Source organism: Ambystoma mexicanum, chromosome 4q, assembly GCF_040938575.1.
Source record: "Ambystoma mexicanum isolate Mex_15411 chromosome 4q, UKY_AmexF1_1, whole genome shotgun sequence".
NCBI classification, from domain to species: Eukaryota; Metazoa; Chordata; class Amphibia; order Caudata; family Ambystomatidae; genus Ambystoma; species Ambystoma mexicanum.
Window position 1 is genome coordinate 1,131,930,134 of NC_090928.1, and position 27,591 is coordinate 1,131,957,724.

The following is a 27,591-nucleotide window of genomic DNA, read 5'->3' on the forward strand; positions in this document are numbered from 1 at the left end:
CCCGCATTTCTGGGCTCCTATTCTAAAAATTAAATTCGATTCAATTTTTGCTACTAAAAGAATTCCACTCACTTGGTGTTCCGCAATTATAGTCCCCATCTATAAGAAGGGTCCCTCCAACGACCCCCAAAATTTTAGACCAATTGCGATTACGGATGCCTCTGCTAAGGTTTTTTCCCAGCTTGTTCTAAAAGAACTTCAAGAATACTTATTTCAGAATGATATTCTGTCTAAATTTCAGACTGGCTTCCGTAAGGACATGGGGTGTACCTTGAATGCCACTATTTTATCTATTCTCCAGTGTCAAACTAAAAAAAAGGGAATTGGAGCAGTCTATATGGCTACGATAGACCTCAGTTCAGCTTTTGACACTGTTATAAGATGTCTTTTATGGAAGACTATGATCCATCTAGGGATTCCTGTACATCTGGTGGCGTTGATAGCTTTACTACACGCCAAAACAAATTATATGGTTCGTGTTAACAAAATAGGAACCCTTACAGATCAAATCCCTACTGAAATTGGTCTGAAACAGGGTTGTTCTATGGCCGCGATACTATTCAATATTTATCTCTCCCAAATAGAAACTCTCTGGAAAGATCTAATATGTTATCCGGCTAAAATTGGTCATCTCAAACTGAACTGTATTAGTTTTGCAGATGATTTATTATTCCTTGATAGAACCCTGTTTGGGTTACAGAACAAGCTGGATGCATTTCATCTTTTCGCAGAGGAATATAACTTGAAAATAAATTGGGCTAAATCTAAAATTTTGGTTTTTGCGGATGGGAAGAAAAATATCAAAAAGTATGATTGGGGAATTGGTATGGAAAAACTAAAGGTGGTTAAAGAACTGCGTTATCTTGGTTATTCTATTACTGATCTGTATTCTAAGATATGGTGGTCTAAACTGTTAAGGGAAAGAACTAAACCCTTGTCATCTCAAATGAGCATATTATTCAGGAAATATTGCAATTATTCTCTGATACCAATCATTCAGTTTTATTTGCTGAAGATTGAGCCTTGCATACTATACATCCTTGATTCGTGTATGTTCGATATGGAGAATTTTCTTGACATGATTCAAGGGCAAATGTGGAAAAAGGTTCTGGGTATTTCTAGATCAGTTCCTAATGCAATTATTCTCCATGAAATAGGATTGTTGCCATTGTCTGCTAAGTGGAATTGGAGACGTTTGAACAACTACAGAAAGATGTTAGATCCACCTAGGAACTCACTCTATGGTGATCTTGGTCAAATAATAGAACATGGTTCCTTATTGGAATTAGATAACTTTACTAAGAAAATGGATGACATTCTAGAAATTACAAATATTCCTAAAGAAGATTTTCTACTGTGTCTACCTGTAAACAAGCGTAAATTCCAACTCTTGGCGTGGTGTCGGCAATCTGACCAAATTGGTAATTTTAAGATGTATAAAGAATATGCGCCATTTAGAAGGAAAATGGGGGTCTTACCCAGGTATTTGTTCCAAGTTCCTAATTTTTTAGAAAGGAATTTATATATGCGGTTCCGTTTGAACCAATTTCCTACTGTTCAGCGAATTCAGAGCTGAGTTTACAAAGGTGTGAGGTTTGATACACAAGGTGCAGATTGCAGATTTTGTCAAATATATGGTGTCATTGAATCACTGAAACATTTGGTAATCTACTGTAAACACTTTGATGAAGTAAGAAATAGACATCTAGGAAGCTACTTGTATTCTGATACCGAATTCTCCAAACTAACCCTATGGAATAGGTGTATGTGGGGGAACAGTTGTAAGTTACTTATCAATCTGACAAATTTTTTAAAGGTGATAATGAAAGCGATTTCTGCACATAATGAATTAATGTAAATTGAAGTAATTTTATATTCTGTTGTCTTTTTAATATGCAATGAATTGAGAATGTATACTGCTATAAGTTTTCTTCTTTTAAACAAACAAAAATGTGTTACAAAATTGTAAAGTTTCTATTTTGAATCAAACACAATAATAAAAAAAAAAAAATCAGAACACGGGGGGAAATGACAACAACAGCCCACGAATTGACAGAAACAGAATTGGAAGAGGCCTATCAGAAACAGCAAGGCCATCGAGAAGCCATGTGACAAACCTACCAACAATACAAATTGACTCACCAATAAGGAGAGACTCTGTACAACAACCAATTAGTCCAATGGACTCTTCAAACAAAAAAAATGGATTTACTATCCATTATGTCATCAGTAAACATCGCGTTATCACCATTTATGAAACTTTACGAAACCATCGCTGACACATTGAAAGATCATACAAACATCCAAGCGATGATGTACAGCAAAGTTATTTTTCTTGAAGCCTATGTTATGGCTTTGGAAGCAAGGAAAACAAATACATCTATGGAAAATGATGAAGGACCGTCTCCTCGCCAAAATGAGAATCATAAAGGAAAAGAGCAAACTGTGCTGGGTAAAACTATTGGTACCCAAACTATTATAACTATAGACCTTACAGAAACCAAACTGCCAAACGAGGCGGCAAATAAAAGGCCGAAGACAACAACAGCTGTGGGCCAAATAAACATACATTCAAAATCAAAAAAGATCCTTTCACTGCGACAAACTGCATCCGGAAATCAAGTCGCAGAAGGAATTTTTCAAATTTTCACACGCCCTGTAAATCAGAAGGAAACATCACAAAGGAAAGTCAGCGAAGCAAACTTACAAAAAACAAAGAATCATCAGAAAAAAGAAATACCAGTCTATCACCAACAACGACTGACCTCATTGAAAATGAAGAGTTGATGAACCTAAGTCAATACCCGCCCCTTGAGATCCCAAAACTGTACAGTTCAAGCGAAGCACCAAACCCACAATCTTCTATAGAAAAGAGATAAAAATTAGTAATTTCACAGGGAAATGAGGAAGAGACTAAGGAAACCAAAGTAGTAGATCTGAGGGAAATCGAGAAAAGCACAAAGAATAAAGGCGTAACATCAACTGAAATAGGAAGACAGACGAGTTTAAAACGGAAGATGAAAGAAACGGAAAAAGAAAGAGAAAGGATGAGATCCAGAACTCCAGAAAAACGGACTCTTAGACATCAAGATAAAGAACATAGAAGCAATTACCCAAAACAGAAAGAAGGTGATTATGACAAATCGCGGGGTAGACCAGAACCTCGACGAGAAGAGCAAAAACAAAAAAGAAAAAACTACAGGAGCGAAACATCATTGAGACCTCGAACTAAATCCAGAAACCCTCGTAATAAAAACTATGCTCACAACCGATCCAGTTCACCACGGGATCGAGGGGAAATGTCCTTCCGTTACAGATCTATAACCCAGAAATACAATCAAAAAGTGAAAAAAGTGGACAAAGCAAAATGGCGAATAAAATTGACACAAGTGAAAGAAAACAGAGATGAGATAATATTGAACCATAACTCGGTGTTAAGACTTTTCAAGTTCGTTCGAAAGCTGAAACATATTAAATCAGATGATTTACTAGTGGTAGATCCTAGCCATGTAGACACCAAAGCAAAAACGGTGCTCTACTTAACATCAACAACGCTAAAGAACCTTATTCTCGACTGCAGAAAGGAACTGGAAGAAATGGGTTACGAGGTGCAATCAGCAACTAGCACGGAAGACAACAAACAGGAGGTTGTAAGTAAAGAGTGTCATAAGTACAGTGAAAAACAAATAGCGAAACATCAAAAACACACGACAACAACAAATGTTACACAGAAAAACTACACAAATAATAAGGAAAGAACAAGAACATTGGAACCAGAAAAGAAATTGGGGGAAAAGAAGTTAGCCCTTACAGAAGATAAATACAAAGAAATCGTAACAAAGACAAAAGAAATAAAAAAGACAAATAGAATCGCGATATCTCCACAAAAAATTGATCAAATGCACACAACCGTAAATGATCTGCAAAAAAGATGTGAACCAATGAAAGGCATATGGTCCTGGCTGCCTAAAGCACTGAGGGAAAAAAAGCAATTATAGCAATGCAGGAGAGACAAGCACATTTCACAGGAAAGACATTGTTGGATCCCCCAAAATCAGAAAATAAAAATGTGCTCGTGGGATACGAGAGGGCACATCCACCTACTGACAACCAGCGATATGGATCTGGGAGCATACGACTTAAGAGCCTCCAAGAGACTTGGCTGACTGACCTTTCCTCTATGAGGGGCTTTGAGGTCATCCTGGCACCAGCTAAACAAGGGCGTCTAGGAAGACCTTCATCGGGATTACTGATCGCCTGTAAAAAAGATTGCGGGATCAAATTGGAAGACACATTGATCAGTAACCAAATGATACTGATGGTTAAGGCGTCGTGGACTCGACAGGCAACCGACAAAGTTGGTTATGAAACGGCAACCCTAATAATAATAGCAAATACCTATTGGAATCCAGCAAGTATTGAGACAAGTGTTTACCTAGAAAACATCGAGGCCGCAATAGACGAGGCACTAGCCGACCACTTGGCAAAATACTTCCTTATTTGTGGGGACCTGAATGCTACCTGTGTGGGTTCGGAAGATTGGGAAATGGAGCAAGGCCAAAGCACGACAGGTAAACAAAGAGGTAGATTATAGGTCAAACTGATGAATTTGAGAAACCTCCACAACCTGCACGCAGCTTTCCCTGACCCGAAGCGCCCTCCATCGTGGGAAAGAAACGAATCCACGGCCACCATAGATTACATCTTCGTTTCTGAACCTATTTTGGCTATAACTAAATCTTTGGAAACAACACGAGTAAAAGCAAGCGACCATAATCCCTTGTCAACGACTTGGGAGTCAATAATCCCCCGGAATGAATATGTGGAACATCACATTACCATCAATGCACAGGGAAACCGATTACAACTTTCAAGTGATTCTATCATGGACATAGAAAATAGATTCAGTTCTATGCCAAATAATATGGGCACAAACCAAACGGATTACACGCCCCTACTGACGAAGTACAAGAAGACGCGCGTGCAACTAAAATGAATGGTGGAAATCCTCCTAGACATATATATGATAAAACACTGGTGGAGAGACGCTGTGTGCTTTGTAAAAAAAAAAAAAGCATAAAGCAAAATCTACAGGATCACTAGTGGCAGTGAAAGAAGCGGAAGTGGCAACAAAACTTTACAAATCTTGGCTAAAAGGATACAGACTGGCTCTCTATCAACAGGACGCAGAAAATATTCTAAAAATGATCAGCGGCAAAAACATAAAAGAATTTTGGAGAGCTATAAGAACCATTGATGAAGTACAAGAAAACACCATAATAAGTGAGATCGGAGAAACAACGTGGATAAAACATTACTCTGCAATGTATGCAGCGCCAACTATCCAATCAGTGAGCCAAAGTGATAAGAACGGGGAGTCATGGGCAAGAGTAGATGACCCGGAGGAAATCCGTTTGAAGATTGCAAGCTTAAAAAATTCCCGAGCCCCAGGACCCGATGGGATAACGAACTTGGATTTAAAAACAAACCAAAAGGAGTGGGCTAGCCTGTTGAGCAAAATCGTTGACAGATGTACAAACTTGAAAACGATACTACCTTCATGGAAAACAGCAACGATGGTACCTATATTCAAAAAAGGAGACAAAAGGGATCCTGAAAATTATAGACCAATTGCCCTTCTTGATGTAATAGGCAAAGTATTCGGCTCAATGCTTCGCGACCGTTTTAAGATCTGAGCGGCAGACTCACCTTGCAATGACCCCTTCCAAACGGGATTAAAAAAAAACTTGGGCACAACAGCAAATATTTTGATGCTAAACGTCTTAAAAAATGGAGTAATGGAAGGGGGAACAAGAATCTTTGTAGACTTTATCGATCTGACCCAGGCGTTTGATAGGATAGATAGGGCTACTCTATGGTCAAAACTTGAAGCCTGGGATTGCCCACAACCCATACTAAACCCGATAAAGGCCTTGTATACTGACACCTCCATGCGTATTCGACTAGACCAAAGCGGCCTTCTATCATCGCCAATTCCCACAGCAAGAGGGGTGAAGCAGGGCTGCCCGTTGGCACCGGCTTTATTCTTGGCTTTCATCGGTGATATACAAGACGAGGACACTGAAATACGTGCATTCCCTCCTAAAGTATGTAAAACCTCGATAACAAGACTTCTTTACGCAGATGACCTGGTCCTATTGGACCACACACCAATAGGTCTTCAGCGTCAATTGACAAACCTCCAGAAATATATGCAAAAAAAGGAACTGGAAATAAATGTAAAGAAAACAACATTCCTGGTATTAGAAAAATCGACCAGGAAAAATGAAAAATTGAGACTAAAGCTGGAAGGTTCCCTGATCGAAAGAGTGTTAGATTTTAAATATTTAGGAGTTACGCTAGACTCCTCTTCCCAATACAAAGCAATGCAAATAGCACTGATGACAAAAGTCAACAAACTGGCAGCTCAAGCCAGAGCTATAGATAAAAAGTTTGGTAGATTCTCGTTGATCCCAGTATTGGAACACTACAAGAAAAAGGTGATGCCGACTTCAACATATGGAGGAGCCACAATGATGAATTTACCACCAACCATTTGGACAAAAATGGAGGCTAAGTTTTGGAGGAAAGTTCTCACTCTCCCAAATTCCACTCCAATTGCCTCAATCCGTCGAGAGCTCAGTTTACCTTCTCTCAAAAGTTCAGTATCACAAGCGACCTTAATGCTGTACAGGAAATGTCGGACGGCGACGCCACCATCAATATATAACCTTATCAATATGGAAATAGAAAGAAAGACAAGTAAAACACTTGTCAAATGGAAAGAAGAAAACATCAGTTTGCTGGAACAGGTGCAGGCAGATGAAGACCAACTAATAAAGAACCCAAGAAAAATTCTCACTAAAATAAAAGAACTTGACTGGATAACAACCCTGGAGATAGCAGGAAAGAACAAATTAACCTTACACCTACCACCAAATACGAGGAAACTTAATGAACTACAAGAATATATAAAGAAGTTTCCATCCAGGAAGGGGAGAGGTACACTGTTAAGGGCCCGGTTGAACTTACTCCCGACTAACGAGATCTTGGCCATTAGAGGTCAGTCAGAAAACAATTCTTGTCGATTTTGTGGGACACAAGAAAAGGAAACAATTCGCCACCTGCTCCTAAAATGTGCCGCAAACCAACATATAAGAACCCGATATCTAAGATCAACCTTCACAGACTTTATCATCTCGGAAGAAGAAACATGTTGGTTTCGTCTGATCGGCGGCGACAAGACCCAATGGCAAATCGCTACCTACAAAATACTGGAAGCGATAATATGGCCGACGTAGGCACATTTTTAGAAAGTTTTTAGAGAGTTTTTTCTTTTTTAAAGAGTTGAACTCAAGACAGAAATTCAAAACTTTGTAAAAATCTTTTGATTAAATACAAAGAAAATTCAAAAATAAAAATAAATTATAGAATAGTATATTGACAACTGGGACGAGGAAGAGACAGGGAGCAGTGATGATCACTCCCAATGAAGTTCAATATCCACTTCCTCAACCACATTCAAGAAATGGTCCCCTCGCCACTGAGACGAGAAAGAACAAAAGAGCAATGAAGATCACTAAGACCGGGTGACTAATGCAGCGGTCTAGTTGCTGGAAAATGTATAATCAGGCCGTGAAGTTTAAATGCACGCTGGGCACAGCTGACAGAAAGACTGAGAATGGAGGGCTACAGACGCTGGGCTGCATCGAAACCCGCACTGAGGCCGAACACCACTCTGCAGGAGAAGCTCAGGTGCAGGCAGTTCACCGCTCGAGGAAAGAGAGCAATAGGAACCCTGCACAATGAAGGGGAATGCAACTAGAGTGCAGGGCTTAACGGGACACAAGTGTAGCCGACAAATTGAAGTAGACAGAAGTGAAGAAACTCTGAATGCAACTGGTAAGCCCATGGAAAACAATTGGGTTACTGTGTTGCCTACAAGTGTATGCCGCTCCGTAGAAACACAGAGAAAAGGGAACCGAAGCAAGGGGAGGCCTGAAACAACCGGTAAGCCAAAGCTTGAGGCATTTCTTGTGCTAGATGGAATTACCAATAAAGATCTCAGACCAAATAACCGGACAGACTCAAAGTTCTCAACTATTCTCAATTTAATAAAGCAGGGCAAACTGGCAGGCATCGGACTGATGCATGCACACTCACACACAAACTTGAATACACAGAGGTTTTATACCCCAATATGCATCATCTATGATGTCATCCTACGTGGCAAACAGTAAAATGTGAGGGATTGGTTAGGGGAACATATCTACTTATAGAATACTTATGGGTTAGTACTTCATTGGCTGTCTCTTATCTGTAAGGCACACCTCGAACAACCTCTAAATACATATAACACTGATTATAGCGGACAAAATGGCAGTGGATTGGTCTATGCAACATTGTAGTGCACTTAAAGGATCTCCCTGCCTCTCCCAGAGTGCCCTGCAAGGAAACAGCCACGTGGCTAGTTGCAGACAACAAGTGCCTCACTCCGGTGCCTTGTTAGGCATGTGCTGTAGTGTGTCCCCTTCTCCGGGACACTGTCAGTCTTTAGTGCCCCTGTCCAGGAATCCCCAGTATCCAACAGCTGCCCGCTTCAAGTTAGCACTGCGCTACCATCTGCGCCTCTGGTGTCGCCGGCAGAATCCCAGTTGTTTCCTATGCATGGGCACCCTGCATTGTATTGGTCTGACCAGCATCCATGCCAGCCGTGACTTTCACTCCACGCCAGCCACCAACCACAGGCTTGTTCCCACAGACCTCACAAGTCAAGCAGTGTCTCTGCTCCCCTCACATCACACACTCCTCCATTGTACCTCCAGAGGCTCCGTTTTCAGATTTAAGGGCGAGTAGTTCTATTAGGCTTTGTTTGTACCTTTCGGCCTGTCCATTTTACATGTGAGCCCAGACAGCAGTGCAACGTGTCCACAGCCTTGTTCCTCCAAGTGCTCTCAGCGGTGCTGGCTCAGTGAAGGCGTATGTCCTCCCAGTTGCCGGGTCACTGATAACCCTGGTTCAGCTGGAATGTGCCCAAGTACAGCAGGGGGCCGAGCGGCACTGTCCCTGGGCTGCTTCCAGCCCAGACACCCCAGGGCAGCCAAAGAGGTCCAGAGTGTGCCCGACCCTATCGGGGACCGAGTCTTGGTCTCCCCGGGTCCTCCGCTTATCAGTGTGCACCCGGCTCCAAGCCAAGCCCTCCTGCTGGCCTCCCATCCTGCAGCCAGTGTTGCCCGATCTTCCTCCGCTCTGTAGCCTTAGCTCTCCTCCCATGGTGGCCTTTCAGATGCCCCGTCCCGGGTCCTTCTTCAGTTGCCTCACCCTTCTCGCCACAGGAGCTAGCACATAATCAACTGCAATGCTCTGATCCACGTAGTACCGCACATGTCAATCCCGGGGTGCAGCAGGTTGCATACACAGGGGTCTGTTCTGCTGTCGGGCAAGGCACTAAGTGTGTCTCCACCTGCTCTCAATCCTTCCAGGCAGCCAGCTGGTGTCGGGGGCCAGTCTCCGTAGTGGGCCAGCCAGCGTTTTCAGTCGCAGTGTGGTCTCGACTTCGCCCCTTCTCCTCTTCTTTCTCACAGCGTGGCGCTAGCTGGCATCTTCTCTCACAAGGGGCTAGTATTCAACCAGCTTTTACTCCATCTCAGCCATCTGATTCCGGTCGCAGCAATCTCGCGCTGCAGGGCGCCATCTTCTTATTCCATTTGTCATGTCTGTCCAGGTTCAGGACAGCCCACAGCCGCTAAACAAAGGATCTATTTAGGATCTTGATGAGAGCTGTGCCTTTTCACCACTTCACCTCATGGGCCCAGGCCACGCCCCTTCTTTGATACAAGGTATATCATCATAAAACTCAACATAGTTTGCACATTCATGCACATGGTCACCCTCGGTCACTGGCTCAGCTATAAACGTGGCAGGAGTCACTATTTTACATCTGACCATGTTGATCGCTGGGTTCAAAATCATTACTTCATAGGCAGAGGCTCTTTGAGATGTCAATGTACCCTTGGGTTTCTCTAAAATGGGAAACGGAGCCTGCTCCACAAAGAGAGTCACAGAGCAACCCGTCACAATACTTGTAGACTTGTCAATTGCGAACACGGTGGCTGCCAATGAATGTTCGCAAGGAAAGTGTCCATTCATAACTGGGTCTAACATTCCACTATAATACGCTAGAGGTTTGTACCCCAATGTGGTCCTCTGTGTAAATACTGCTGTCATGACTGCCCCATTTGTGTACAAAAATAAGATAAACTCCTCAGCATAATTGGGAATTCCTAAATCAGGAGCTGTACAAATTGCTTTTTCAACTCTTCAAACCCTTCCTCCATCTCCGCAGTCCATTCTATTGTAACCTTGTTCACCTGTGCTTTCTGTGTAAAAGGGGTCTCTTGTATGAACTGTAATCAAACACTCAGGCTCTAGTCCCAAAAACGTTTGCATCTGGTTTACTGTGTGCGGTTTTGCATTTTTCATAATCGCCTCAGCTCTTTCAGGTGTCACCTTTTTTCCCTCATGTGAAATCAACTGTCCTATATATAACACCTCTTCTTAGCAATACTGTAGCTTCTCTTTGTCTACCTTGTATCCCTTGTATGTTAGGATAGTCATCCGCTGAATCGAGTCTTGTCTACACTCATCTTTCGTCGTGCTACAGATTAAAATGTCATCTACGTACTGTATCACTGCACTTTTCAAATCGATATTGCCTAAGTCCATCTGCAGGGCTCTATTAAAGATTGATGGGGACTCACAGTACCCTTGGGGCAGCCTAGTATGTTTCAGACGAGTTTGGAAAAACGTAAATGAAGTCCATTCTTGTGAGTCCTTGTGCAACGGGATGGAGAAAAACGCATTTTTTAAATCAATCACTGTGAAATATAGAGCTTCCACCGGGATGCTGCCCAGTATAGTAGCTGGGTTAGGAACTAAAGGAAACTCTGCATCTACAATCTGGTTAATCAGTCTCATATCTTGTAAGAATCTCCACAACCCTCCCTTTGATTTTTTCACAGGATACACTGCGGTGTTGCACAATGATTCTGACAGTACCAGACTACCTTACTACATAAGTGCGGAAATGGTCTTGAATATACCCTCATCGGCCTCTCGAGACATGGGGTACTGTTTTGCTCGAGATAGAATCGCTCCTGGCGTCAGCTTTATTTTGACTTTCTCTATCCCCTTTAACAGGCCTACGTCATAAGGGCCTGTAGTCCATAGGAAGCTCGGCACCTTGTCCAAATCTTGTCCAAATCTTCCTAAAATAATGCTGCACTTTGCTGCATTATTGCCATTCGCTATGGGACTTCCCTTTTCTCTATTCTAAACCAATATGTAATGGTCATAAAGAATGCTACTTCATCATCTGTTGAGTCATCTCTAAACATGTCATTGTCAGTAATATCAGTCTATCTGCACCCTTCTTCAATAGCTATCACAGTCCTCCATGGTCTACCTTTGTCATCTGTTCCTTCGAGCATTGCCATTTCCCTTTGTACTGTGGATGCTACCATTTCTATAGGGATAGTCTTTCCCCCCTCTTTGTCAATAGATATCTGTGGTCTGAAAAATAATTTGTCAGGTATTCTCACAATCTTCCCCACTAAGCCAGGTAACCATGTTAATAGAATGCTCATACCATAAGGGAAATGTCATGATTCCTGCCCCTCATGTCCCCAGCCCTCCAAGATGTCAGGCTGGAGCCAGGCCACAATCACCTACATGGCCCTCAAGGGCCTCTCCATCCCTCCAAAGACCCACTTGGAGTCAGACTTGGTGCTTGTGGCACCAGACTCACTCACTCACTCCCATAGGATAACATTGGGGATTGGACTTGTAGTGCATTGATGGGCACAAGATGGATGCCCCTACATATTTCGGTTCTCAGAACTGCATGTGCAGTCTAGTCTTTTGGGTGTGGTTCAGCCCAAGACACCTGGGATACCCAGAGACTATTTAAGCCACGCCCATGCTGAGAAACATGCTTTGTGTTTTCTGCACCTGCAGCGTGACACTCACCGTGTTCGGATCGGTCTCCAGTAGGCCTGCATCTTTCTTCTGCGCTCAGCTCATCAAGAACAAGAACACCATTAGAAACAGCCTTACCTTGCAGCACTTCTGCCCATCATTCATCGCTCCTTCTGTTCTGCGGGCATCTTGGGTGGTGTCATTCCCATCCCGGCACGCCGCTTCCTAAGGAAAAGGGAAAAGAACAGAAAAAAGGCATTAGTAACATTCAGCAAATCTTCACTTTTTTAAAGACTGTACGAGCTTCAAACGCTTACCTGAATCCCAGCCGCGCTGGGGGAACTCTGTCTCCGGAACTTCTCATCCATCTGCAAGAGGGAAAAGACACTCCAGGTTAGCGTGGAAACATCTAGAGGCGCTGCATATCGCGCTTACTCACCGCATTTCTTATTCATAACCGGCATCCACGCTGAAAACGTCGCAGCACCTAAAAGACACAGAAAAATAACTCAGTTCAATACAAATACGAAAGGGTCGCATTGCGCATCGCGCTCACACTCACTCACCTTCAGCGCTACTCATCTCAGCAGCACGTCGCCATCCCTGGACGCCGGCCATCATCTAAGGAAGGAAAGGAACGAAGTTAGAGAACTGTTCAAAAGACTCATTATACTTACCTGTCGGACTCTTGCCAGTGAAGTAACTAGGCAGCAACGAGCCTGCATCAATCAATGCGCCGCTGCGCTGAAACAGGATGGAGAGCACACTTTCCAAGAAAACAAGGTGAGCTGTGGATCAAAGGGAGGGGTTGGAACCCGGGGAAGAAGGGGTTCAAGCACACAGAGACAATAGGGAGTTACACTCTACAAATCGTGGTTTTCAGGCCCAGTCTCCTAGACTCCAGGGAAGGGTTCGAGGTCGTAAGAGGTCAGAACAGGGTGAGTGACGTCCCCATGTATACTAGGTGAGCGTTACAGAACACAAAGCCTCACATCAAAATCCACCTAGGCGTCATGGAAACGTCAGAAACCGACCAGTTAGCCCACATGTTGGGGCCGCTACGTTCCGAAGTACATGCAGCCAGGCAGGAGACCAACACCCTGAGGAGAAAGCTGATAGTAGCCAAAGAACGCATTGATGATTTAAGCCGGCAACTTCTCCAGTCACAAGCAGAGCATGCACCATTGCCGGGAAGCGTGCCCTCGATGTCAGCACCATCAGCCAATTCCGTTCAGATAACTCTTCCTGGGGCAGTTCCCATGGCCCCGCCCGAACGATTTATGGGGGATCCCAAGAGGTTTGCAACGTTCATGAACCAGTGCTGCCTGCACTTCCTTTGTAGACCAGGGGCCTTTCCGAATTACCAATCAACGGTCGCTTTTGTGCTATCCTACCTGAGTGGGAGCACCACGGACTGGTCTGTACCCTTTGTGGCCCAAGATGATCCTTTGCTGCATGACTTCAGGGTCTTTCAGCGGGAGATGGAAAAGCTATTCGCCCGTCGTACTCATAGGCAGGCATTAGACAACAAACTTCTGTCCCTACGCCAAGGGAATCAAGACCTATTAACATATATAGCCACGTTCAATAGTCCCGTAGTTGAAGCAGAATGGCCAGTGGAGAAGAGAACCACGTTATTTCATCAGGGGTTGCGGGGGGAGCTCAAGGATGTTCTCGCACAAGTAGTGAACCCCCCGAAAGACTGCTCAGAATTCATTGAACTTGTTGTTCAACTGGATCATAGGTTGCAGGACCGAAGAGCAGATCGAACCAGACCGGACCCTCGCCCTATGTATGTGCATTCAAAGGACAATTTTGCCCGCACAACGGAAAGGTTCAGGAGAACTAATGCAAATCGGGGGAGTCGGATCCCCCTTGACTAAAGCGGAAAGGGATAAAAAGAGACAGCAGCAGTTATGTCTGTACTGTGGAAGGTCAGGTCATTTCCTTAAAGAGTGCCCTGTGAAGCCACCGAGGAGGACGGTAGGGGCCACGGACAAGGAATCGGAAAACTCCCCAGCCCGGCAAGTGTAGGAGTCCACTTGTCGAGCGAAGAAAGTAAACTACAGACCTCCCATTTTGCACTATCTGTGGTCTTGATCAATCACCAACAACGGATGCACGCAGTAAGAGCGTACATTGACAGTGGAGCCGTTGGGAATTACATCGACCAGGATCTTGCGGAAAAGATGGGGCTTCCGTTTCGCCCTAAATCAACCACCGACACTGTTACCACTGTCGACGGCACGGAAATAGCTTCTGGTCCAGTATCCCAATGCACTGCAGTTTTAACCCTTCTGTGCCAGGATGGACACCAAGTATCTATTGTTTTCGACCTCATTAAGGCACCACAGTTCCGGTTGATTTTGGGAATGCCATGGTTGGTAGCTCACAATCCTCGAATCGATTGGCGAGCAAAAGAATTGGCCTTTCCCGAGACTTGCGCCCACACATTTTATCGCCAAGAGAAACAACCAATAGACACTAGAAACCTCCATGCTTGCGACTGTGGCAATCAGCACCCTACCAAGTGAATACAAGGACTTTCAAGATGTTTTTCAGAAAGAACAGGCTAATACCCTGCCACCGCATAGACCATACGATTGCCAAATCGACCTGGTACCCGGCGCACAAATCCCTTGTGGGCGAATTTACGCACTCACGGAACCAGAAAACCAGCACCTGAAGGCCTATCTTGACCAATACCTGGCCAACGGGTTCATCCGTCCCTTGAAGTCTCCAGCAGCCAGTCCTCTATTCTTCGTACCAAAAAGGAGGGGGCCTAGAGAACGTGCATCGACTATCGCGCACTGAACCAGATTACCGTAAAAAAACGCTACCCCCTGCCACTGATCCCTGAATTGCTTGATAAAGTCAAAGATGCCCAAATCTACACAAAACTAGACCTAAGGGGGACATATCACGTTGTTCGCGTAAAACAGGGGGACGAATGGAAAACCGCTTTTCGCACCAAATACGGCTTGTACGAATATCAAGTAATGCCCTTTGGCCTTTGCAACGTGCCTGCAGCATTTCAATACTTCATGAACGATGTCCTACGGGAATTGATTGATGTCTGTGCTCTAGTGTAAATCGACGAAATTCTAGTATATTCCGCATCAAAGAAGGACCACGTTAAACACGTCCGATCCGTAATGGAGAAACTCTGTCAACACCAGCTCTATGCCCAGCTCAAAAAGTGTTCATTCCACGTCTCTGAGGTGGAATTCCTGGGCTTTATTCTCAGCCCGAATGGAATCCTAATGGATGTACACAAGGTAGATGCTATCCTGAAATGGCCAACCCCAAATTCATTCAAGGGGGTTCAAAGTATGCTGGATTGTGCAAACTTCTACCGCCGGTTCATCCCAGGATTTTCACAAATCGTGCATCCCTTCATGTCATTGCTAAGGAAAAGCAACAAAAAGTTGCAGTGGACAACAGAAGCTGAGGAAGCTTTCCAGGAACTCAAAGCAAGATTCACATCGACCCCAATCTTACGCCACCCTCGCCCTGATCTCCCATACCTGGTGGAAACGGACGCCTCAAGCATGGCTATGGGAGCCGTCCCCTCACAAAAGGACCCCGAAACGGGCCAGTTACACCCTTTTGCCTTCTGGTCTCGTAAATTCACACCCCCTGAACTCAATTACGCTATCACAGAGAAAGAACTCCTGGCCATTAAGTCAGCCTTTAAGGCATGACGGCACTACCTCTTGGGCGCCAGACACACAATCACTGTAATAACTGACCAACCCCAGTAGCTAAAAACATCAAAGGCCCAATCCTCACGACAACTACGTTGGGCTCTTTTTTTTGCTGAATATGATTACGTGATTACATTTCGACCAGGGGTGAAAAACGGGAAGGCCGATGCCCTTTCCCGTATGGGGGTGGAAGAGTAAGGGTATCAGACCCCTAACCCAATAGCAATCATCCCGAGTGACAAGCTCCTAGGAATCACAGCAACCATAACTCAGAAAGAATTACATGAAGAAATCCAAAACCTGATGAGCCCGGAGCAATTACAAGCCTGGAGTGCACAAGGAGAACATTACATGATAAAAGATCAGTTGCCCTACTTCAGGAATCGTTTATTCTTACCAAACCAAGAACTACGAGAACAAGTCATGTCCAGTTATCATGATTCCTTGATCGAGGGCCACCCCGGAATCGCTAAAACCCTAGCCAAGATAAAACGAAATTATTGGTGGCCCATGTGGCGTAAAGACAATATCCAATTCATCCTATCTTGTGGGGTGTGTGCTCAAAACAAGTCATCCAAGCAGAAACTGGCTGGGCTATTACAACCATTGGAAATCCCACTAGCACCCTGGCACACGTTGTTCCTCTATGTTATTACTAACTTACCACCCAGTCAAGGGTTTAACACTATTCTTGTGGTCGTGGACCTATTTTCAAAAATGGCACATTTCATTCCTCTTAAGGGGCTCCCAAATGCTTCTACTCTGGCAAAGGTATTTCTTGAAGGCATCGTACGGCTCCATGGGTTTCCTTCAGTTTTGGTCTCAGACCGAGCTACTCAATTTGTATCTTACTTCTGGAGAAAACGCTGCTCTATGGTCCAGATCGACATCCGGCTATCCACCAGTCACCATCCCCAAACGGATGGTCAAACTGAGAGGACAAATCAGACGCTCGAGCAGTATCTGCGTTGCATGTTACACCAAGCTGAAGGAAGCTGGTTCGACCTATTATGGATAGCTGAATATGCTTATAATTCCCTACACACCAGCACTGGGCAGACACCCTTTTATACCATGTATGGCAGGCACCCACGTACTTCTGAGTTGGACGTTCCTACAACCCCGGAAATGCCAGCAGTCAAAACCTTGCACACGGCCATTTCTCAAACCTTTAAAAGGGCAGCTGAACACCTACTTCAAGCTAAGAATCGCCAAAAGAGGTTTGCTGATCAACACCGAGCAAAGGCCCCCAACTACCAAGTGGCAGACAAAGTCTGGCTGGCGTCTAAACATGTGTCCATTAAAGGAACCCGAACCTTCCGTCCAAGATACCTGGGTCCATTCACTGTCACCTCCGTGATAAATCCTGTGGCGGTCAGACTAGCTTTGCCGTCAAACATGCAGATTCATCCTGTGTTCCACGTGTCTCCTTAAACCTGTTCAACCTGAACCCGGGTAGCAACGCCACCGCAGCCAGTAGTAGTCGCCGGGGAGACAGAATTCGAAGTCAAGGACATCCTGGATTCAAAGTACGTCAGATCCAAATTATACTACCTAGTAGACTGGAAGGGGTATAGTCCACAAGAGAGGTAATGGGAGCCTTGTGAGTACATCCATGCACCTCGCATGCTTAGACGATTTCATCAAAACCATCCAAACCAACCAGACAGAAGAGCCACCTTGAGAGGTGCCTTGCGGGGGAGTGCTGTCATGATTCCTGCCCCTCATGTCCCCAGCTCTCCAAGATGTCAGGCTGGGGCCAGGCCACAATCACCGACATGGCCCTCAAGGGCCTCTCCATCCCTCCAAAGACCCACTTGGAGTCATACTTGGTGCTTGTGGCACCAGACTCACTCACTCCCATAGGATAACATTGGGGATTGGACTTGTAGTGCATTGATGGGGACAAGATGGATGCCCCCACATATTTCGGTTCCCAGAACTGCATGTGCAGTCTAGTCTTTTGGGTGTGGTTCAGCCCAGAGACACCTGGGATACCCAGAGACTATTTAAGCCACGCCCAGGCTGAGAAACATGCTTTGTGTTTTCTGCAACTGCAGCGTGACACTCACCGTGTTCGGATCGGTCTCCAGTAGGCCTGCATCTTTCTTCTGCACTCAGCTCCTGCAAGACCAAGAACACCGTTAGGAACAGCCTTACCTTGCGGCACTTCTGCCCATCCTTCATCGCTCCTTCTGTTCTGCGGGCATCTTCGGCGGTGTCATTCCCATCCCGGCACGCCGCTTCCTAAGGAAAATGGAAAAGAACAGAAAAAATGCATTAGTAAGCATTCAGCAAATCTTCGCTTATTTTTTAAAGACTGTACGAGCTTCAAACGCTTACCTGAATCCCAGCCGCTCTGGGGGAACTCTGTCTCCGGAACTTCTCATCCATCTGCAAGAGGGAAAAGACACTCCAGGTTAGCGTGGAAACATCTAGAGGCGCCACATACCGCGCTTACTCAGCGCATTTCTTCTTCATAACTGGCATCCACTCTGAAAACGTTGCGGCACCTAAAAGACACAGAAAAAGAACTCGGTTCAATACAAATACGAAAGGGTCGCATCGCGCATCGCGCTCTCACTCACCTTCAGCGCTACTCATCTCAGCAGCACGACGCAATCCCTGGGCGCCGGCCATCATCAACGAAGTTAGAGAACTGTTCAAAAGACTCATTATACTTACCTGTCGGACACTTGCCAGTGAAGTAACTAGGCAGCAACGAGCCCACATCAATCAACGCGCCACTGCGCTGAATGCAGGATGGAGAGCACACTTTCCAAGAAAACAAGGGGAGCTGTGGATCAAAGGGAGGGGTTGGACCCTGGGGAAGAAGGGGTTCAAGCACACAGAGACAATAGGGAGTTAAACTCTACCAATCCTGTGCTTCAGGCCAAGTCTCCAGTCGAGTATACTCCTGGGAAGGGTTCAAGGTCGTAAGAGGTCAGAGCAGGCTGAGTGACATCCCCGTGGATACCAGGTGAGCGTTACAGGAAAACCTCTGGCTCAACTGGAACACCTCACAGAGCCACTTGCTCTGTGAACGCCAGTATACATTACCCCATGTTTACATAGTGTATACCAGGAGTGGAACACACAATACCTTTGTCAGTAAATGACATCGTCATGTTACGTTTTGTCATCAGATCTCTTCCCAAAATGTTAACTGGTGTCTGCCATGAATACAACAATGGAACAGACATGTTACACTCTCCTATTGAGACTGGTAAATCGTCATTAAAAGGAACTTGACCTGTAGCTCCAGTGAACCCTTGCACATTCATGGCATTTCCCAACATTGGATATTTTCCCTCTCGTATACATGAGCATGTAGCTCCAGTGTCTACTCGAAAAGGAAAGGATTTGCCTCCTATTGTCACAACGACCCTTGGTTCCTGTTGGGGGTCTGGTGTCACAGAGAGTACTGAACACATCAAGTCACCCTGTGAGCTGTCCTATTGTAGGTACATACATACCTCTGTACCGCTGAAAGGATTCCCTCCCACTACAGTTGTACCTCCTATTCTAGGTGTCAACAATTGTTACGTGTTTCCATACTACTGTGTCTGCATGGGGTGTGCTGTGACTGCCCTTGCAGTGGATTCATTTGCGTTTGCTCTGGTTGCTGTGTCTGTTGCATTTGCGGCACTTGTGTCTGATACACTGTCTGGTCTTAGGCAAATCCTTCCCTAGCTTGTAAGCTGTATGATGGAGGATATGCTGTCCCCCCTCTTGAACATTGGCCATTATGTACGTTCCCTTGGCTCCCACATACACGTGCAATGTGCCCTGTCATCCCACAAGTCCAACATGCAGGGGGCGGCCGCCTAATTAGTCCCCCTTGGTTAAACCCTCCTTGCGCATTTTGATTCTCATTCTGTACATTTTGAAATCCACCTTGATTATTCTGAAATCCACCCCTTCCTCTATAGCCCATGCCTCTGCCTCGTGGCATGAACCCATAACCGCCTTGGTCCATTGGGCGCTGATTATTCGCCTATGATGCACCCACTACTTGCTGTATTCCAAGCCCTTCTCCACTTGTCAATACCGCCCCTTCTGTGGCGTATTTTGACAATTTCTTCTGAACTACTTCGCTTCCTCAATTTTTCTGGCCTCATCCTCCTCCTTATTTTTCTCCTGCAATAGCCGACAGTGATGCACTATCGTCAGCTGTATCTCAGCCCATGGTTTGGCTTGCATCCCCACTTGCTTCTTAATTTTCTCTGTAGTTGCTCAGGCAATCCTCGACATAAAATGTGGTAAAATAATGCCACTGTTTTTCCCACGCCTCTTTCGTCTCAAGAGTCCAACGCTCTTAAATGTTCTAAATATAAGCAATAGGATCTTCATCTTCCTTCATCTTACATTTCATAATTGCACCTATATCTAATGTGTCAGGATACTGCACCCTGAGAGCCCTTCTTACATCAGGAGGGCAGGCTTTATTTGGGACCTCCTCTACAGCTTCGTTTACAGACTTTCCTTTGCCTGATGTTTATTGTCTTGTATTTACCCCACGGCAACGACTTGGATTGTTTCATTGGACTGCCCCACTGTCACAACGATTTTGGGATCCTGTTCTTGCCCGCACTGCTACGACCCGGCATCTGACAACTCAGTACAGCATGAAAGACCTCATCCCGGAACACTGGTTGTGCAAACTGCAAGTGTTCCAACAACAGAACTTGCATAACCGCGCACAAACGTGAGACTTTTATTGTACGCATTTCCGTTAGAGAGACTTTCATTCCGCTGCTTCCAGCCCAGACACCCTAGGGCAGCCAAAGAGGTCCAGAGTGTGCCCGACCCTATCAGGGACCAAGTCTTCGTCTCCCCGGGTCCTCCGCTTATCAGTGTGCACCCGGCTCCAAGCCAAGCCCTCCTGCGGGCCTCCCGTCCTGCAACCGGTGTTGCCCGATCTGCCTCCGCTCTGTGTCCTTAGCTCTCCTCCCATGACGGCCTTTCAGATGCCCCGTCCGGGTCCTTCTTCGGTTGCCTCACCCTTCTCGCCACAGGATCTAGCACATAATCAACTGCGCTGCTCTGATCCACGTAGTAGCGCACATGTCAATCCCGGGGTGCAGCAGTTTGCATACACAGGAGTCTGTTCTGCTGTCGGGCAAGGCACTAAGTGTGTCTTCACCTGCTCTCAATCCTTCCAGGCAGCCAGCTGGTGTCGGGGGCCAGTCTCCGTAGTGGGCCAGCCAGCTTTTTCAGTCGCAGTATAGTCTCGACTCCGCCCCTTCTCCTCTTCTTTCTCACAGCGCGGCGCTAGCTGGCATCTTCTCTCTGAAGGGGCTAGTATTCAACCACCTTTTACTCCGTCTCAGCCATCTGATTCCGGTCGGAGCAATCTCGCGCTGCAGGGCGCCAGCTTCTTATTCCATTTGTCATGTCTGTCCAAGTTCAAGACAGCCAACAGCCGCCAAATAAAGGATCTATTTAGGATCTTGATGGGAGCTGTGCCTTTTCACCACTTCACCTCATGGGCCCAGGCCACGCCCCTTCTTTGATACAAGGTATATCATCATAAAACTCAACATAGTTTGCACATTCATGCACATGGTCACCCTCGGTCACTGGCTCAGCTATAAACGTGGCAGGAGTCACTATTTTACATCTGACCATGTTGATCGCTGGGTTCAAAATCATTACTTCATAGGCAGAGGCTCTTTGAGATGTCAATGTACCCTTGGGTTTCTCTAAAATGGGAAACAGAGCATGCTCCACAAAGAGAGTCATAGAGCAACCCATCACAAGACTTGTCAATTGCGAACACGGCGGCTGCCAATGAATGTTCGCAAGGAAAGTGTCCATTCATAACTGGGTCTAACATTCCACTATAATACGCTAGAGGTTTGTACCCCAATGTGGTCCTCTGTGTAAATACTGCTGTCATGACTGCCCCATTTGTGTACGAAAATAAGATAAACTCCTCAGCATAATTGGGAATTCCTAAAACAGGAGCTGTACAAATAGCTTTTTCCAACTCTTCAAACCCTTCCTCCATCTCCGCAGACCATTCTATTGTAACCTTGTTCACCTGTGCTTTCTGTGTAAAAGGGGTCTCTTGTATGAACTGTAATCAAACACTCAGGCTCTAGTCCCAAAAACGTTTGCATCTGGTTTACTGTGTGCAGTTTTGCACTTTTCATAATCGCCTCAGCTCTTTCAGGTGTCACCTTTTTTCCCTCATGTGAAATCAACTGTCCCATGTATAACCCCTCTTCTTAGCAACAATAGTGCCTGTAGTCCATAGGAAGCTTGGCACCTTGTCCAAATCTTCCTAAAAAAATGCTTCACTTTGCTGCTTTATTGCCATTCGCTGTGGGACTTCCCTTTTCTCTATTCTAATCCAATATGTAATGGTCATAAAGAATGCTACTTCATCATCTGTTGAGTCATCTCTAAACATGTCATCGTCAGTAATATCAGTCAATCTGCACCCTTCTTCGATAGCTATCACAGTCCTCCATGGTCTACCTTTGTCATCTGTTCCTTCGAGCATTGCCATTTCCCTTTGTACTGTGGATGCTTCCATTTCTATAGGGATAGTCTGTCCCCCCTCTTCGTCAATAGGTATCTGTGGTCTGAAAAATAATTTGTCAGGTATTCTCACAATCTTCCCCACTAAGCCAGGTAACCATGTTAATAGAATGCTCACCCCATAAAGGAAAACCTCTGGCTCAACTGGAACACCTTCCAGAGCCACTTGCTCTGTGAACGCCAGTATACATTTCCCGACGTTTACATAGTGTATACCAGGAGTGGAACACACAATACCTTTGTCAGTAAATTACATCGTCATCAGATCTCTTCCCAAAATGTTAACTGGTGTCTGCCGTGAATACAACAATGGAACAGACATGTCACACTCTCCTATTGAGACTGGTAATTCGTCAGTAAAAGGAACTTGACTTGTAGCTCCAGAGAACCCTTGAGCATTCATGGCATTTCCCAACATTGGATATTTTCCCTCTCGTATACATGAGCATTTAGCTCCAGTGTCTACTCGAAAAGGAAAAGATTTGCCTCCTATTGTCACAACGACCCTTGGTTCATCTTGGGGGTCTGGTGTCACAGAGAGTACTGTAACATCCAGTCACCCTGTAAGCTGTCCTATTGTAGGTACATACATACCTCTGTACCGCTGAAAGGATTCCCTCCCACTACAGCTGTACCTCCTATTCTAGGTGTCAGCAATTGTTATGTGTTTCCATACTGCTGTGTCTACATGGGGTGTGCTGCAACTGCCCTTGCAGTGGATTCATTTGCGTTTGCTCTGGTTGCTGTGTCTGTTGCATTTGCGGCACTTGTGTCCGATACACTGTCTGGTCTTGGGCAATTCCTTCCCTAGCTTGTGAGCTGTATGATGGAGGATATGCTGTCCCCCCTCTTGAACATTGGCGATTCTGTACGTTCCCTTGGCTCCCACATACACGTGCAATGTGCCCTGTCATCCCACAAGTCCAACATACAGGGGGAGGCCGCCTAATTAGTCCCCCTTGGTTAAACCCTCCTTGCGCATTTTGATTCTCATTCTGTACATTTTTAAATCCACCTTGATGATTCTGAAATCCACCCCTTCCTCTATAGCCCATGCCTCTGCCTTGTGGCATGAACCGATAACCGCCTTGGTCCATTGGGTGCTGATTATCCGCCTATGATGCACCCACTACTTGCTGTATTCCAAGCCCTTCTCCACTTGTCAATACCGCCCCTTCTGTGGCGTATTTTGACAATTTCTTCTGAACTAACTTAGCTTCCTCAATTTTTCTGGCCTCATTATTCTTCTTATTTTTCTCCTGCAATAGCCGACAGTGATGCACTATCATCAGCTGTATCTCAGCCCATGGTTTGGCTTCCATCCCCACTTGCTTCTTCATTTTTCTCTGTAGTTGCTCAGGCAACCCTTGACATAAAATCTGGTAAAATAATGCCATTGTTTTTCCCACGGCTCTTTCATGTCAAGAGTCCAACGCTCTTGAATGTCCTGAATATAAGAAATAGGATCTTCATCTTTGTTCATCTTACATTTCATAATTGCACCTATATCTAATGTGTCAGGATACTGCACCCTGAGAGCCCTTCATACATCTGGGGTGCAGGCTTTATTTGGGACCTCCTCTACAGCTTCGGTTACGGACTTTCCTTTGCCTGCTGTTTATTGTCTTGTATTTACCCCACGGCAAGGACTTGGATTGTTTCATTGGACTGCCCCACTGTCACAACGATTTTGGTATCCTGTTTTTGCCTGCACTGCTACGACCCGGCATCTGACAACTCAGTACAGCGTAAAAGACCTCATCCCGGAACACTGGTTGTGCAAACTGCAAGTGTTCCAACAACAGAACTTCCACAACCGCGCACAAACTTGAGACTTTCATTGTGTGCATTTCCGTTAGGCGTTCTTGTTCCTTTGGGGTAGTTGGCTCCTGGAACTAGAGACACATAGCCACATTCCGTATTAGGCGTCCACGTGCCGTCGGGTTAGTCCTTTCCTGGCGTTACTTGCTGCACACCGGCGCAAGACCCAGAACAGCATCTAGGAGTCTAATCTTGTCTAAACACCCACTAAGCATAATTGCTGAGTGCCTGTATTTGAGTTCAGAGTTTAATTCTACCTATTAACGCTGTATTTTTTGTAAATGTATTTATTTTATTTGTTACACGCCCAGACCCTGGGGTATCACGGCGTGGTTACAGACATCTTAGTGATTGGTAATACATAATAAAACACAATGCATTGGTAATACATAAAAGCTAAGGATCATTACAATTAAAAACAGAAAAAAAGCATGCAGGAAATTATACAGTCAAAAAAGCTAAGTACAGTTTAAGCAGCTGAGGGCTAGGCTAGTACGATTCAGCGATGTGCTAGTATTGGTTGAACAACCAAGTTTTCAGTTGCTTTTTTAACCTGAGGAAGGAATTCTCTTTTTGATGTTGATAGAGAGGGATTTCCAGTGTTTGGGGGCTAGGACATGGAAGCTGCTGCCCCCTGCTCGGTTGTATACGAATTGTTCGTTTTACAACTGTTCAAATTACAATTGACCTTTTCACAATTGACCGAATTGTGAAGGTCAATTGTAACATATATGTGGGGGGAAACCCCGCACAGCCCCCCACCCAATGCCAAACCCCCCAAAACCCATATATATATATATATGGTATATATATATTACCAAACCGATATATATATATGTATATATATACGGTCTATTGTGAAAAGGTCAATTGTGACCCTTTAAATTCGGTCAATTGTTCATTCGAACAATTGTAAATGAACAATTTGGGTAATACCCCCTGCTCTGGTGTTGTTCTAATCTGGTGTCACTAAATATTGACTGTTAGATCTTAGTGTTCTGATGTTTTCTTTTATCTGTAGGACATTATTGAGATAGATTGCGGCTTTTTGACAATACATTTATGTGTGATGCATAGTGTTTTAAAAATAATTCTTGCTTTGACGGGCAGCCATTTGGCGTCCTTCCTAATCTTGGATATGTGATCGCGCTTGTTTATCCCTAGTGCTGCCCTTAGGGCTTTATTCTGCATAAGTTGCAGTTTACTGAGGTTAGTGTTAGAAATGCCTAGTAGTAACATGTTGCAATAGTCCAATTTGGATAACATCAAGGCTCTAGCCAAGGTAAGGCAATTTGTCGGGGTCAAGAATTGTCGACTTAACGGTATAAGTTTTGATGTGTAAGCCGTGGAAGATGCATGCGTACTGATGTGTTTAGTCATCGTGAGATTGGTGTCTAGGTATACGCCTAAAGTTTTAACTTGCTTGAGAACAGGGATCAGGGTGCTGTCAATGTTGATGGAGGAGTAGTCTGGGTGGAGTGCCACTATTTTAATACCATGATGAGAACTTCTGCCTTCTCATCGTTGAGACAGAGGCTATTTAACGCCATCCAGTTTTAGATGATGGGGTAAATTTTGTTAATGGTTAGGGAGTCTTGGTCATAGTCTCCTGAGATGGGAATGAGGATCTGGGTGTCATCTGCAAAGTTGGTGTAGATGACACCCATATCGCCTAAAGCAGAGAAGAGGAGCTTAGTGTAGGCATTGTAGAGTGTTGGGGATAGGCATGACCACTGGGGAACTCCTACAGGTACTGGTATGGGGTCGGCAGCCTCCTTACCTATATCCACTCTGGAGGTACGTTCAGCAAGAAAAGATGTAGGTCTTTAGATGTTCCATCTCTAAGAGGGCTGAGAGGAAAGAGATCTCTTCCTTATACAACAGAAAAACACCTCACAACAGGTTAGCAATACGTGTGTATTTTCAAAAGCATCCTGTCAGTCATATGTACACCACAGTGACAGTGTCCTTGTTTCATTACAGTTGTTCCTTTGTTTCGTGATGTGTCCATCTTCCAATTAATTGATTCCTCTGCATGTTTTAATCCATTCAGAGGAATACATTGGTAGGGAGAACTCTTCAGCTATTCTACGAGTTCAACTGCCTGGATTCTGTCAGGTGGACAACTTAAGCCTGCCTCTAGTGCAAGCCATCCCGAACAGTTATTAAGTACACGGTATACCATTGGCTCTCAAACTAGAAGAGTTTTGTGGCCTTCTACAATTGGTTGGCACGTTTTTACCCTTCTGGAACATTCGATTCACTAGCAGCACGTAAGCTCAGACCCCAGGTGCTAGGAGGTGGACTTGACCGTGTCTCCCTCCCAATTAGCCCTACATCCTTCTCCATTCATGCCTTCTGCCATGAAGATTGCCTTTGAACTTGGCCTTGCAATGTATTCTCGTCTATGGGAATATAAGGGAGTATGGGCACACTCTTATCACAGTTCTGGTCTTCATGCCCAACTCCTATTTTCATCTTTGGTTCACGTGATAGGAGACCATACTTCAGCCTGATTTTCAGCATTTAATTGTCTTGAATTAATAAACTTGGCACTCATGGTGTTCTCTCTTTGCAACTTAATAAGGACTGATTCCGCTTCTCACATTTGCTACCTTTAAGAATAGATATCCAGTTCTTGGCTGCTCCAGCCTTTGACACCAGGCCAGAGAGCCCTTCTCGGTCCTTCCATGATTCTTAGCTACTTTTCTTGCTGTGACACGCACAGCTCTTGATCCTTCTTTCTCCGTGGGTTTGAATTTACTTAAGTTTGTGGCACCAATGTCCAGACTCTATATAATGGCGGCCCTGCCTACAGTCTATTCACTATGTATAGCCATCCTTTATGATCACTTAGTCTACTTGCAGTGCTGCATCTGTACAGTTATTAAATGGCTTGCATTTTCTGCAGTGCTCTTCACACATGCAATCTTCATTTTGCACATGAAGGTTTACTCGATTCCATAATTCGTCATCAGATCCCATAATGTCTATACATCTTCTCCATCAGCTAGTCTTCTCTGTGCATCACGCTCACTTCTTGTGACATCACCAGCTTCTCTTCCTTTCGTCTTCATATTCCTTCGGAGACTTCTTCCAAGAGATTATCATCTCTTCGGGTGTACATCAGATAAGCTTTACTTAGTGGATCCTCTTCTCGAATACTCGTCATGGTATGGCCACAACTTCTGGTGGCAAACGTGGTGAATTTTGGGATTCCAACATGCAGGCAATAGGGTGCGGGACTTCCTGCAGTGACATTCGGCTGCTGCTCTACATCTTCTTAGCTCTTTTCTTGAATCTTCCTCTTTCTTCGACTCCTTTCAATCGGGCTTCCTTGAAACCCTTTCTTTTTTAGTTCCCCGCTTATATTCAGTTTGTGCATACCCTGTTTATGGTATAGCACCATGATGCCCTCGGGTGACCGAAGCACTTTATAAATGTTGAGAACATAACTTAACATGGAGATGAATTTGAGGAGCAATACACAGTTGTTTGCCATCCCATTCCCTGCCCCTAGCTATGCTAATCCCTATGG

At 44.9% G+C, this 27,591-nt stretch overlaps 2 protein-coding genes across 2 annotated transcripts in view; both read left to right on the plus strand.

Moving 5' to 3' along the window:
• Window positions 1–27,591, plus strand: part of PCARE (photoreceptor cilium actin regulator) — a 669,787-nt gene that overhangs the window by 193,546 nt on the left and 448,650 nt on the right. The window lies entirely within an intron of this gene.
• Window positions 3,018–3,998, plus strand: LOC138467331 (arginine and glutamate-rich protein 1-A-like). The gene has a single exon (XM_069607304.1). It carries the CDS (start codon window positions 3,018–3,020, stop codon window positions 3,996–3,998), a length of 981 nt encoding a protein of 326 aa, XP_069463405.1.